The 15,450-nt window shown below is 43.4% G+C and overlaps 1 protein-coding gene and 1 long non-coding RNA gene across 2 annotated transcripts in view; one reads left to right on the top strand and one right to left on the bottom strand.

Annotated features, from left to right (window-relative positions):
- LOC143764682 (uncharacterized) overlaps positions 1-6,320 on the top strand; it is a 69,876-nt gene extending 63,556 nt beyond the window's left edge. The window contains exon 3 of the long non-coding RNA XR_013213251.1: positions 6,271-6,320. This is a non-coding gene — a long non-coding RNA (uncharacterized LOC143764682). The remainder of the gene's footprint in view (positions 1-6,270) is intronic.
- MCAM (melanoma cell adhesion molecule) overlaps positions 1-15,450 on the bottom strand; it is a 119,768-nt gene that overhangs the window by 9,997 nt on the left and 94,321 nt on the right. The window contains exons 12-16 of the mRNA XM_077250512.1: positions 14,872-15,019; positions 14,332-14,367; positions 10,365-10,400; positions 10,085-10,114; positions 6,377-6,518 (exon numbers count right to left, since the gene is read on the bottom strand). Coding sequence (XP_077106627.1) covers positions 6,377-6,518; positions 10,085-10,114; positions 10,365-10,400; positions 14,332-14,367; positions 14,872-15,019 — 392 coding nt within the window. The remainder of the gene's footprint in view (positions 1-6,376; positions 6,519-10,084; positions 10,115-10,364; positions 10,401-14,331; positions 14,368-14,871; positions 15,020-15,450) is intronic.

Below are 15,450 nucleotides of genomic sequence, written 5' to 3'. Positions count from 1 at the left end.
CCCACACATACAGTGGGTATGGAAATTATAGAGGCCACTGTGCTCTTAGGAACCTTTAGTACTGTAGAAATTCTGTTGTAACCTTGGCCAGATCTGTGCCTTGCCACAATTCTGTCTCTGAGCTCCTTGGCCAGTTCCTTTGAGCTCATGATTCTCATTTGGTCTGACATGCACTGTGAGCTGTGAGGTCTTATACAGACAGGTGTGTGCCTTTCCAAATCAAGTCTTATCAGTTTAATTAAACACAGCTGGACTACAATGAAGGAGTAGAACCATCTCAATGAGGATCACAAGGAAATGGACAGCATGTGACTTAAATATGAGTGTCTGAACAAAGGGTCTGAATACTTATGACCATGTGATATTTCAGTTTTTCTTTTATAATAAATTTGCAAAAATTACTACATTTCTGTTTTTTCAGTTAAGATGGGATGCAGAATGTACATTTTAACCCCTTTCTGACATTGGACGTACTATTCCGTCGAGGTGGGGTGGGCCCGTATGACCACCGATGGGATAGTACGTCCAGCGCGATCGGCGGCGCTTACGGGGGGAGCGCGGCCGATCGTGTCCGGGTGTCAGTTGATTATCACAGCTGACATCCGGCACTATGTGCCAGGAGTGGTCACGGACCGCCCCCGGCACATTAACCCCCGGCACACTGCGATCAAACATGATCGCGGTGTGCCGGCGGTACAGGGAAGCATCGCGCAGGGAGGGGGCTCCCTGCGTGCTTCCCTGAGACCCCCGGAGCAACGCGATGTGATCGCGCTGCTGCGAGGGTCTCTTACCTCCTCCTCGCTGCAGGTGCCCGGATCCAAGATGGCCACGGCATCCGGGTCCTGCAGGGAGGGAGGTGGCTTACCGAGTGCCTGCTCAGAGCAGGCGCTGGTAAGCCTGCAGTGCTGTAAGTCAGATCGGTGATCTGACAGAGTGCTGTTCAAACTGTCAGATCACCGATCTGTGATGTCCCCCCCTGGGACAAAGTAAGACAGTAAAAAAAAAATTTCCACATAAGTAAAAAAAAAAAAAAAAAAAAATTCCTAAATAAAGAAAAAAAATATATATATTATTCCCATAAATACATTTCTTTATCTAAATAAAAAAAACAAACCATAAAAGTACACATATTTAGTATCGCCGCATCTGTAATGACCCCACCTATTAAGATATATCACTAGTTAACCCCTTCAGTGAACACCGTAGGAAAAAAAAAAAGACGAGGCAAAAAACAACGCTTTATTATCATACCGCCAAACAAAAAGTGGAATAACACACAATCAAAAAGAGGGATATAAATAACTATGGTACCACTGAAAACAGCATCTTGTCCCGCAAAAAACGAGCCACAATACAGTGTCATAAAGGAAAAAATTAAAAAGTTATAGTCCTCAGAATAAAGCGATGCCAAAATAATTATTTATTCTATAAAATAGTTTTTATCATATAAAAGCACCAAAACATAAAAAAATGATATAAATGAGGTATCGCTGTAATCGTACTGACCCGAAGAATAAAACTGCTTTATCAATTTTACCAAACGTGGAATGGTATAAGCGCCTCCCCCAAAAGAAATTCATGAATAGCTGGTTTTTGGTCATTCTGTCTCACAAAAATCGGAATAAAAAGCGATCAAAAACTGTCACGTGTCCGAAAATGTTACCAATAAAAACGTCAACTCGTCCCGCAAAAAACAAGACCTCACATGACTCTGTGGACCAAAATATGGAAAAATTATAGATCTCAAAATGTGGAGACGCAAAAACTTTTTTGCTATAAAAAGCGTCTTTTAGTGTGTGACGGCTGCCAATCATAAAAATCCGCTATAAAAAATGCTATAAAAGTAAATCAAACCCCCCTTCATCACCCCCTTAGTTAGGGAAAAATAATAAAATTTAAAAAATGTATTTATTTCCATTTTCCCATTAGGGTTAGGGTTAGGGCTAGGGTTAGGGCTAGGGTTAGGGCTGGGGTTAGGGTTGGAGCTAAAGTTAGGGTTGGGGCTAAAGTTAGGGTTGGGGCTAAAGTTAGGGTTAGGGTTTGGATTACATTTACGGTTGGGATTAGGGTTGGGATTAGAGCTAGGGGTGCGTCAGGGTTAGGGGTGTGGTTAGGGTTACCGTTGGGATTAGGGTTAGGGGTGTGTTTGGATTAGGGTTTCAGTTATAATTGGGGGGTTTCCACTGTTTAGGCACATCAGAGGCTCTCCAAACGCGACATGGCATCCAATGTCAATTCCAGCCAATTCTGCATTGAAAAAGTAAAACAGTGCTCCTTCCCTTCCGAGCTTTACCGTGCGCCCAAACAGGGGTTTAACCCAACATATGGGGCATCAGCGTACTCGGGACAAATTGGTCAACAACTTTTGGGGTCCAAGTTCTCTTGTTACCCTTGGGAAAATATAAATTTGGGGGGCTAAAAATCATTTTTGTGGGAAAAAAAAGATTGTTTATTTTCACGGCTCTGCGTTGTAAACTGTAGTGAAACACCTGGGGGTTCAAAGTTCTCACAACAAATCTAGATAAGTTCCTTGGGAGGTCTAGTTTCCAATATGGGGTCACTTTTGGGGGTTTCTACTGTTTGGGTACATCAGGGGCTCTGCAAATGCAACGTGATGCCTGCAGACCAATCCATCTAAGTCTGCATTCCAAATGGCGCTCCTTCCCTTCCGAGCTCTGCCATGTGCCCAAACAGTGGTTCCCTCCCACATATGGGGTATCAGCATACTCAGGACAAATTGGACAACAACTTTTGGGGTCTAATTTCTTCTCTTACCCTTGGGAAAATAAAAAATTGGGGGCGAAAAGATAATTTTTGTGAAAAAATATGATTTTTTATTTTTACGGCTCTGCATTATAAACTTCTGTGAAGCACTTGGTGGGTCAAAGTGCTCACCACACATCTAGATAAGTTCCTTAGGGGGTCTACTTTCCAAAATGGTGACACTTGTGGGGGGGTTTAATGTTTAAGCACATCAGGGGCTCTCCAAACGCAACATGGCGTTCCATCTCAATTCCAGTTAATTTTGCATTGAAAAGTCAAATGGTGCTCCTTCCTTTCCGAGCTCTGCGGTGCGCCCAAACAGTGGTTTACCCCAACATATGGGGTATCGGCGTACTCAGGACAAATTGTACAACAACTTTTGGGGTCCATTTTCTCCTGTTACCCTTGGTAAAATAAAACAAATTGGAGCTGAAATAAATTTTGTGTAAAAAAAATTTAAATGTTAATTTTTATTTAAACATTCAAAAAATTCCTGTGAAACACCTGAAGGGTTAATAAACTTCTTGAATGTGGTTTTGAGCACCTTGAGGGGTGCAGTTTTTAGAATGGTGTCACACTTGGGTATTTTCTATCATATGGACCCCTCAAAATGACTTCAAATGAGATGTGGTCCCTAAAAAAAAAATGGTGTTGTAAAAATGAGAAATTGCTGGTCAACTTTTAACCCTTATAACTCCCTAACAAAAAAAAATGTTGGTTCCTAAATTGTGCTGATGTAAATTAGACATGTGGGAAATGTTACGTATTAAGTATTTTTTATGACATATCTCTGTGATTTAAGGGCATAAAAATTCAAAGTTGGAAAATTGCGAAATTTTCTAAATTTTCGCCAAATTCCGTTTTTTTCACAAAAAAAAGCAAGTTATATCAAAGAAATTTTACCACTATCATGAAGTACAATATGTCACGAGAAAACAGTGTCAGAATCGCCAAGTTCCGTTGAAGCGTTCCAGAGTTATAAACTCATAAAGGGACAGTGGTCAGAATTGTAAAAATTGGCCCGGTCATTAACGTGCAAACCAACCTTGGGGGTAAAGGGGTTAATGAGAAAAAAATGAACTTTTTTGAATTTACCAAATGGCTGCAATGAAACAGAGTGAAAAATTTAAAGGGGTCTGAATACTTTCCGTACCCACTGTACATCCAGACCACACGAGGAGTAGGACGTCCACATAGTGACCGTACCAGGCCACATCACTCAAAAATGGATTAACCAAATTGAAAATAAATATAGAATTGCTAAACATGGAGATAATTTTGAGCCCAACACAGACCCTAATACTGCTCTGTAGACCGAAAAATAAAAATGTTTTGGGTCATGGAATGCACTGATATACAGTAAATAAAACAATTTTACAAAAGATAACAAGTGTTCTATGCTTTTGAGCTGAACATCAGTGAAAACTGCATGGAAATCAATAGACTTGTGTGTATTTTGGGGCAGATTCATGAAAGGTTTTCCTCCACAAAAGTGGTGTAAAAGTTTTGAAGAGTCGCAGTTTTTTTTTGCCTAACACAGAGTTGTGTGAAAATTTAGCAAATTTGGCATTCTCATACCAGCTTGAATCAGCTCTGCCGAAATGGGTGGAATTGGATGGAGCAGAGGTGGTGCATGGACACACCCGCCCATCACATTAATCAAAACTACCAGCTTATGTACACCAGGAATGACTTTAGTAACATTTATGGCCTATCACAAGGGGTCACATGCTACTTAGGAGAAGAAATTCAGCATCTCTACTCCTGGCACTGCGCCAGTCTTAATTAATCGGTCCCATAGTGTTTAGTTGTGGCTTCCAGTACAAGTCATATTACAGCTCTTGTGTCATAAAGTCTAATATATCTAACACTGAAAGTACAGTATATGTAAGTTACTCGAAGGAAGGGAAACACCAGGGCCGTGCATGATCCTGAGTCATCTCAGAAGAGTAATGCATGAGCTACATGAGGCTGACTCATACCACGCAGGAAGCGGCACCACACATGGTCACACTGATTGTGTTAGGGATAACGCAGGAGGCAGCACCACACATGGTCACACTGATTGTGTTAGGGATAACGCAGGAGGCAGCACCACACATGGTCACACTGATTGTGTTAGGGATAACGCAGGAGGCAGCACCACACATGGTCACACTGATTGTGTTAGGGATAACGCAGGAGGCAGCACCACACATGGTCACACTGATTGTGTTACGGATAACGCATGAAGCGGCACCACACATGGTCACACTGATTGTGTTAGGGATAACGCAGGAGGCAGCACCACACATGGTCACACTGATTGTGTTAGGGATAACGCAGGAGGCAGCACCACACATGGTCACACTGATTGTGTTACGGATAACGCAGGAAGCGGCACCACACATGGTCACACTGATTGTGTTAGGGATAACGCAGGAGGCAGCACCACACATGGTCACACTGATTGTGTTACGGATAGCGCAGGAAGCGGCACCACACATGGTCACACTGATTGTGTTAGGGATAACGCAGGAAGCGGCACCACACATGGTCACACTGATTGTGTTACGGATAACGCAGGAAGCGGCACCACACATGGTCACACTGATTGTGTTACGGATAACGCAGGAAGCGGCACCACACATGGTCACACTGATTGTGTTAGGGATAACGCAGGAAGCGGCACCACACATGGTCACACTGATTGTGTTAGGGATAACGCAGGAAGCGGCACCACACATGGTCACACTGATTGTGTTAGGGATAACGCAGGAAGCGGCACCACACATGGTCACACTGATTGTGTTAGGGATAACGCAGGAGGCAGCACCACACATGGTCACACTGATTGTGTTAGGGATAACGCAGGAGGCGGCACCACACATGGTCACACTGATTGTGTTAGGGATAACGCAGGAGGCAGCACCACACATGGTCACACTGATTGTGTTAGGGATAACGCAGGAGGCAGCACCACACATGGTCACACTGATTGTGTTAGGGATAACGCAGGAGGCGGCACCACACATGGTCACACTGATTGTGTTACGGATAACGCAGGAAGCGGCACCACACATGGTCACACTGATTGTGTTAGGGATAACGCAGGAAGCGGCACCACACATGGTCACACTGATTGTGTTACGGATAACGCAGGAGGCAGCACCACACATGGTCACACTGATTGTGTTAGGGATAACGCAGGAAGCGGCACCACACATGGTCACACTGATTGTGTTAGGGATAACGCAGGAGGCAGCACCACACATGGTCACACTGATTGTGTTAGGGATAACGCAGGAGGCGGCACCACACATGGTCACACTGATTGTGTTAGGGATAACGCAGGAGGCAGCACCACACATGGTCACACTGATTGTGTTAGGGATAACGCAGGAGGCAGCACCACACATGGTTACACTGATTGTGTTAGGCGGCACCACACATGATCACACTGATTGTGTTAGGGATAATTAATGGAAACTGTGAATGAACACAGACTCAACCACATTATGTCTTTAGGTGCAAATTAGAGAATAAAATCAGAAGTTGTGACATCCCCTCCTGCTGTCGGTGAGTATAGCGGGGTATACCGGAAGTGCAGGTAAATGATAGAGACTATACTCACATATCTTTTGTTCCAGAACGCCCACAAGGAATACGCCCCTTCTTATACAGGAAATACAGCACCGCTCCCAGGATGGCCAGCAGGAGAATGCACACAATGACCGCCACAATCACCACACCATAACTTTTCTGACTTCTGGACTCTGCACACATAGTATATGTTAATCACTATGTATTAAAGTTATAAAGTTATCTCACTATGTATATTCTTGGTTTTGATGGTACATACTTTAAAGGGAATCTGTCAGCAGGAGTTTGCTGCAGCATTTGAGAGAAGCATAATGTAGGGACAGAGACCCTGACTCTAGCGATGTGTCACCTACTGGGCTGTTTGCTGTCATTTTGATAAAATCTCTGCTTTCTCTCCTGTATATCTATAGTTCTCTGAATGCTGAACTATCTATAACCACGCCCACACCACCGATTGGCAGCTTTCTGCCTATGCACAGTGTACACGAACAGCTAACAATCAGTGGTGGGGGTGGAGTTATACAGAGCTCACAAATATGTTTAATATGTTTCACTACCTGACAGCGGTTTACAAGTCTTCTAGTAATAATCTCATGCTCATAAAATGGTGATTTTATCAAAACTATAGCAAGCAACCCAGTAAGTGACACATCACTGGAATCTTAGTCTCTGGCTCTACATCATGCCGCTTTCAGATTAAGTGGCAAAAACCTGGTGACAGATTCCCTTTAATGTTATTAAATTGTTTGGTAAGTCAGGATATTTGGCCCCAATAACCTATTACAGAGCTTTAAAGCTAAATAAATAGATAAATGAGTGGTGCTCAGCTGTCATATTACAATGATGTCATGTCAAACAAATCTAGATCAGGTGTGGGAAAATAAATCTGTTTCTGATTTAATTTTTATTTCTTCAGATATTAACATTAGAAAAAAGGGGTCTAGAGAGGTTTTCATAATAAAATAAAAACAAGATTTATTATTAGTGTGCATAAAAAGAAATCACATAACTGACACATAGGGGTTAAAGTCATAAAAGGGAACCATGGAAAACCGGTGTTTACTTGAATTCACAAACTAATTAGGATAAATTACCGAAAAAGAGTGTGAGTCCAGGCAGCCATCACGCCTGAAGTGTGTTTCCAGTGTAAATGCACTAAGCATTAAGCAAATGTGAAAAGAAGCGCTTCCATCAAAGTTTTTATGCTCTTAATATGTTACAAATATCAAAAGACTGACCGTCACTTCCAAACAGAAATCAGGTGAATACAGGTGCGAACTAAGAGTAGACATCTACATACATAACTAACAAAGTAGCACTCTGTAGCGCTATAGCATGAAAACATGAAATATAAGAAATATGAATTGCATTACTGCTCTACAAAATAAGTAAAATTGAGAATGCTTAGCGCACAAATTGACCAATTCATGTTTACCTGGCAGCCATGACAAGGCGATTCTCGTTGTTGAGACCTATCCTATTGGGACTTCTCTCATCAGCTAAAGCCTACATTTTTTTATGGGAAGATAGGATCCTGCTGTAAATAAATCCGCCAGAAGCTAAGGTGTGGAGTACTCACTCAGCCCATGAGAGGAGTCCCAATAAGATAGGTCCCAGCAACGAGAATTGCCTTATTGTGGCTGCAGGGCACACATGAATTGGCCTATTTATGCGTTAAGAATTGTAATTTTTTTTGTATTTTCTAGAGCAGTAATGCAATTAATATTTCATATATTTCATGTTTGCATCCTATAGTACTACAGAGTGCTACTTTATTATGTTACCTAATATATTGCAATCGTCACATTATATAGCACTGTGTACTTACAATTGCTCATTTTGTCTTTCTACCCAGATAATTCTTCTCTTTTCCATTAAGTCTATGACATCACGTGATCAATAACTGACTAGCTGAATCCTTCTAAGCTCTATGTGGAAACAGGAGGTCAATTTTCTCTGCACAAGTCATGAGTCAGTGCAAACGTCTATGCAGGGCCGGCGTCAGCACCCGGCGTACCTGGGCAAGTGCCAGGGCCCTGAGCAGGCGGGGGGCCCATTCGCCATCGGGGACACCTGCGCACTATGGCGGCCCAGTGTCTGAGCTAGTGCAAACACTCGCGAGTGGGCCCCTCCGCTTGATCAGGGTTCCAGCACTTGTGATACTTACGTCTCCCAGCTCCACCACTGTGGCGTTTGATGACTGTGACGTTCAGGTCAAAGGGTGTGATGACGTCACATCTGTGCGCCCTCTGTCTGAGCAGTCACAGTTCAGAGAGCTGGAAGAGAACGACGCTGAGGAGTCCGAAGCAGAGCAGCAGCCAGCGATGAGAGGTAAGTATTTCATTTTTTTATGTTTGTAGCATTATATATGGGGACCATCATACACTGGAGCATCATATATGGGCCCATCATGTATGGGGCTCATTATACACTGGAGCATCATACATGGAGCCCATTATACACTGGAGCATCATATATGGGCTCATCATACTCTGGAGCATCATATATGGGGCCAATTATATATGGAGCATGATATTGGCACATCACACACTGGAGCATTATATATGGGGCCCATTATATACTGTATGGAGCATTATGTGAGGCTTATTATACTATATGGACCATTATTTGGGGCTCATTATACTGTATGGAGCAATATATGGGGCTAACTTATACTCTATGGGGCCCATCCTATGCTGTATGGAGCATTATATGGGCCCACTATATATGGAGCAATATATGGGGCCCATCATATACTGGAGCATTATATGGAGCCCATCATTTACTGTATGGAACATTATATGGGACCCATTATGTATGGAGCAAGATATGAGGCCCATTATACATTACGGAGTAATACATGGGGCTCATTATTCTGTATGGAGCAATATATGTGGCTCATTGTACTGCATGGAGCATTATATGTGGGGCTCATTATTATGTATGGAGCATTTGTGTTGGTGCCCATAATACTGTAAGGAGCATTGTATGGGGCACATTATTCTGCATGGAGCATTATGTGATGCCCATAATACTGTATAGAGCAATATATGGGGCACTTTATTCTGTATGGAGAATTATGTAAAGCCCATAATACTGTATGGAGGACTATACTTTCCGGTTTCTGACCTATTGAAGAATTTATAATAGATATCACTCATGTAATGTAAGAAGTGAAATCTTTGGCACTGTACTATACCTATATTTCTCTGCTCTAACTGTGCATTATGAATTGTCGTATGTGTTAAAGGGGCCCACTGAGACTCTTTCGCCCGGGGCCAACGAAAATTCCCTCCTCCCCCTGCATCTATGGCAGGGGGAGGAGGGAGCAGCTGAGTCAGGAGTTCATTAGAGGAATAATGTTTGCAAGGATACAAGAATTCCTATTTCTACGAAGAGCAGAAGAATAAGAATAATTTACTGAGCAGAAATTGTAAGTATACAGGGCTGTATAATATACTGATCGCAATATATTAAGAGGATAAAAACTTTGATGGGAGTGCTTCTTTAACTATACTTAAAGGGAATCTGTCAGAATGTTTTTACAATGTAATCTGAGAGCAGCATGATGTAGGAGACCCTGATTATAGGGATGTGTCACTTACTGGGCTACTTGTTGTAGTTTCAATAAAATCAGTGTTCATCAGCAATAAATTATTAGTAGGGGACTAGGTGCCATGTAGTCATTCTGATTTGATTGGCTGCTTCGCACTTGTGTGCTCATGCTGGGCTGTCTTACCTATAGCAGGGTCTTTTGTGGATTCAGATCCTGTAAGAGATATTTGGAAACTGATTTTTTTTTTACCAATAGGTTATTTGGATACAAGAAATAAATGTTTGTATGGAGAGCAGCACAGGATATAGAAGAGTGATAGGAAATTATGAAGATGGTCGCGGAGGCTGCCGGCAATGTATGGGAACCACACCGCTCCTTGGTATGGTGCCATATAGCTGCCATGCTCCTCTGCACCCATCCTGGCAATAGGAAATACAGGTCATCTTCCAATATCCTATCTCACCTTTCTTTGAGTCTGGTTCTTCCGTCTCCTCCGATCCTGTAAAACAAATTTGTACAATGTAGTAACTCTCCGATTTACCCTGTTATTAGTGTTTTGTGATTTGTATTACAGTGTTTGTGTCAGTTGTTCAAAAGGTTAAGAAATGGGAAAAAAAAAGGAAATATGTGCAAAATCTAACTCCATTAGAGAACATTTTCATGTGACTGGAATACTATATAGTATTGGGAGAAAAAAAGTCAGAAAAGATTATTTTTTGTTTGACTTTTGTTTGAGTAGTCTTGTTTGTTGTTGGAGCCCTTAACGGGGACATGATGTGAAAATCGAGTTCTTGTGTGTGCAGATAAATGATAGTCATCTTAGTGGAGATAATGGCAGCTTAAGGCTATGTGCACACGTAGGTTCGGGTCCCTGTTACAGCTTTTATAGAAGCTGAATAAACAGTAGGAGTGTGCAGACGTGTATGTGTGTGTGCATGTGCGTGTCAAGTGCAGCATGGCCGCTACCACTCCATACAGTACTATGGTGAAGAGCGAGAGTATGCATAGAGCACTCCCCCTTGAGAAAGCGAGTGGACTTACAGCGAAACGCGCGTCGGGGGCATTGCCCGATTCAGGGGTTCCTCAGCACCTTGGTAAGAACCGTTTGTGAGTGGTGTCCTGGTGGGGTGTCTTTTTGACGCCATTTGGCTTGTTACCTATGCCCCTCTGTGGACACTCCTCACATTAACCCCCTCCTGGGTTGTTTTCTAGCCAGACCCTTATGGATAAAGCTGGATTAGGCATGACGGAGATACATGGGTTACAAGGGTAGGCTATACAACCCTTTTTGTTGTGGGGGCCCTTTTGGAGGCTGAGATCCTTCATTGGTTTATGATATGATTGCGTGCTAGGAGAATTTGTGTCAGCACGGTTCTGGGTATTGAGGTTACCTTATGGTGTCTATGATTGGTGTCTTTTAAGTGTGTTTTTATTATATGTTTTCAATAAAATTTTGTAAAATTTTTATAAACGCTCCCCGTTTTTCTCCTGTTTTTTGTACATGATGTATTGGGAGTTGTAGCTAGAGGGGCCGGGATATATTCCTGGGCCACCCTTTACCACGAGTCTGGGTTTAGGTATAATAGTGCGTGTGTGTGTACGTGTGTGTGGAGTCTAGCATGGCCGCTACCGCTCCATACATACAATCTTATGGTGAGGAGTGAGAGCATGCATAGTGCTTGTGTGTATACGTGTGTGTGGAGTCCAGCATGGCCGCTACCGCTCCATCCATACAATCTTATGGTGAGGAGTGAGAACATGCATAGTGTGTGTGTGGAGTCCAGCAAGGCCGCTACCACTCCATACAATCCTGTGGTGAGGAGTGAGAGCATGCATAGTGTGTGTGTAGAATCCAGCAAGGCCGCTACCGCTCCATACAATCCTATGGTGAGGAGTGAGAGCATGCATAGTGTGTGTGTGTGTGTGTGTGTACGTGTATGTGTGTGGGGTCCAGCATTTCTGCTACCACTCCATACAATCTTATGGTGAAGAGTGAAAGCATGCATAGTGTGTGTGTGTGTATGTGTGTGTGCACGCGCACGTGTGTGTGTACGTGTGTATGTGTGGAGTCCAGCATGGCCACTACCACTCCATACAATCTTAGGGTGAAGAGTGAGAGCATGCATAGTGCGTGTGTGTGCGGTGCCCCAAGTTCCTGGTCATCGCAGTGGTATTGCTTTCCTCTCGGGGAGAGTGATGCTATGTTTGGAGGCAAAGAAGGATAACTGCATCCAGGTATCACAAACACGCAACACATTTCACACTCCAGACCACCAGGGGGAGCTCCTGACCCTATTTATTAGGTCACTCCCCACATATATATATAACTGGTAGTCTGTAGGGAAAGTTAGAACGTTCCAGACCAGAGTCTGAGGAGGATGGAAGGTTAAAGGAGCTATGCATGCCCTTAGAGCTGCAGCTCCCAGGAAGAGACACTGTATTGCAGCAAGCATGAAGAAAGTCGAAGCAAAGGAGAGGCTACCAGAAGGGGACCAGCCCCACTCAAGCTGTCTCCTTCTGAGGAGCAAAATCCTGGAACACCGAGGGAGTAAGTACCTCTATGCCTTACTTCAGAGACCGGCAGGACAGCTAATTGCATGTTACCTGTCCGTACTTACAGCCAGGAGGCACGGTGACAGCTACAGAGCCGGGTTATCTAAGAGACCCTATAAACAGGCTCAAGTCACCAGTCATACGGGTTTTGTCCTATCCTATATCGGGGACAGAGAGAGCGAAACATCGTATATGTGAGTCCCTTACGTGAAGCCATAAGCGGTAAGGAACTACACCACCGCAGTGAAAAGGAAGGCTACTGATTTCCTCCTGGATAAGAGATCTCTGGACTTCCCTCCAAACCGGCCAGACTCTGCCTGCCCTGTGATCTGGTGCCCTGGACTGTGGATGCTGACGTCTTCAGTAAAGGTAAAGAGACTGCAATCCTGCGTCCTCATTCTTCACTGCGCCATTCATCATTCACCATCTACACACCGGGAAGCCCTGGGGATACACTTCACCTGTGGGAAGGTATACCATCTAGCTGCCATAACATCACCCCAGCAGACCCCTTAAAGCAACGTCGGTCACCCTGACCGAATACCACAGGTGGCGTCATGAACACAAACTGTAATCAATACCCCTTTTACATGGGCGCCCAGGACCACGGACCGGATCGCCACCGTGACATCCCCCTGTGAACACCGTACCCGGTACTGGTACGAACATTCCCCTTAAAGACCTTTCCCTTTTACACGGATGTCCCAGGGCTACGGACCGGGTCAGCCACCGTGACATCCCCCTGTGAACAGGAAGGACCCAGTACTGAGTACCCCACTGCCCTACGGGGGTGATCCATGTGTGTGTGTGGAATCCAGCAAGGCCGCTACCGCTCCATACAATCCTATGGTGAGGAGTGAGAGCATGCATAGTGTGTGTGTACGCATGAAGTCCAGAATGGCCGCTACCGCTCCATACAATCTTATGGTGAAGAGTGAAAGCAGGCATAGTGTGTGTGTGTGTATGTGTGGAGTCCAGCATGGCCGCTACTGCTCCATACATACAATCTTATGGTGAAAAGTGAGAGCATGCATAGTGCATGTGTGTGTGTGGAGTTGAGCATGGTCGCTACTGCTCCATACAGTACATACAATCTTATGGTGAAGAGTGAGAGCATGCATAGTGCGTGTGTGTGTACGTGTGTGTGTGGAGTCCAGCATGACCGCTACCACTCCATACAATCCTATGGTGAGGAGTGTGAGCATGCATAGTGAGTGTGTGTGTGCGTGTATGTGTGTGTGCATGCATGTTTGTGTGCATGTGTGTGTGTGGAGTCCAGCAAGGCCGCTTCCGGTCCATACAATATTATGGTGAGGAGCGAGAGCATGCATAGTGTGTGTGAGCGTGTGTGGAGTCCAGTATGGCCACTATTTCTCCATACAACATTATAGTGAGAAGTGAGAGCATGCATAGTGCGTGTGTGCGCATGTGTGTGTGTGAGCGCATGTGCGTATGCGTGTGTGTGGAGTCCAGCATGGCCGCTCCTGCTCCATACAACCCTATGGTGAGGAGTGAGAGCATGCATATTTGACCACCGCTCCCTTTCACCAGAAAATCCACAGCCGTGGTGAAGGCCGCTGTAATCCACAAATTATGACCAATCCTATGACTACATGATAATCATTCTTAGTGAGAAAATCTCTCTAGAATGGATCCACACAGGACAAATCCTGCAGATTTACCTTTGCATTGCAATGAATTAAATTTGGGGTGTACATTTTCAGTATAAATTCACATTTTGCAGATGTCAAGTCCACAGCACTGGTCAATATCTGCTGTGCATTTTTCAATATGTAAAAAAATGTAAAAACACTACATCTCCAGCTCTTCTACACTTGCATCACTTGTATTTCCGACAGATTGAATATTGAACGTACCTCTGTGGTCACTAGATACCGGGGTGGTTATATATCCTGTGGGAAAAGAAATAATGGAAGCCAGATCAGCTTTACTTTACTCATATTAACGTAGCATAGGAGAATACAGTATAATGTGTGGTGTTTACAAATGATGAGGGCAAGTCACCAATTACCACCAATGTGGCTGCTTGACCAGGGATCCGCAAATCTTTTTCCTTAACTCCAATAGTCACAGATTTCATCTTTTATGTACTACATATATGTTATTAAATACAAAACACAATCTTAGAAATGTGATTATTGTCTGGGCTCTTTACTTTTGTAGCTATGATACAGGGGTCTAACAAAGGATGAAACTTTCATGTATTAATATGATATGGGATGAAATACCATCAAACATAGCAGACGCGCAGAAAATCTGGGCACTGGCACAGTTATGAAGCTGAGGTATCAACCACACGATATCTACAAGATTTGCACTGAAGAAACCAGAAAAAATGAATTCTGGTAACCTACAATATTATGTGGTATTAAATGTACTGTATAAATCTGACTTACTCTCTTGTAAATGAATATATTCCACGCTGCTGTTGAATTCATTCTGAGCCTTACACATAAGACGTTCATTCAGGTGGTCTTGTGTCACCAGGAAGGTCAGTTCGCTAATAACTTCATGATCAGAAATATTGGAAATGTGAGTGTCTACCTGTAGAATTAATCACAAAGACTTAATGAGAATATTATAGAAACACTTTAATGTTACTGGATCCAATTACCTTGTGTCCAGTTTTAAAAAAAAAGTTATAAGGTGGTACCTACTGCCGGACCCAGCACTGGCCACATTTTTCTTAATATGTAAATGAGCTGTTAAGATCTATGGGATGGACATAGCTCTCCCTGAGAATCTGCCTCCAGAAATTATTGTAAATAAAAGGGAGAGTTACCAGTGAGAGACCTGTAGATAAGTCAGTCATTACATGCCTCACACTGGTAACACTCCATTTAATTTAAAATAAGCTCTGGAGGCAGATTTTCAGGGAGATCTATGTCCAGCCCATAGATCTTAACAGCTAATTTACATATTAAGAAAAATGTGGATTACTGTGGAATAAGACGCCAGATTGCAGATATCAAGGT

This window comes from Ranitomeya variabilis, chromosome 4 (assembly GCF_051348905.1).
Source record: "Ranitomeya variabilis isolate aRanVar5 chromosome 4, aRanVar5.hap1, whole genome shotgun sequence".
NCBI lineage: Eukaryota > Metazoa > Chordata > Amphibia > Anura > Dendrobatidae > Ranitomeya > Ranitomeya variabilis.
The sequence above is the reverse complement of the archived record's forward strand: the minus strand, read 5'-3'. Positions and strand labels throughout refer to the sequence as shown.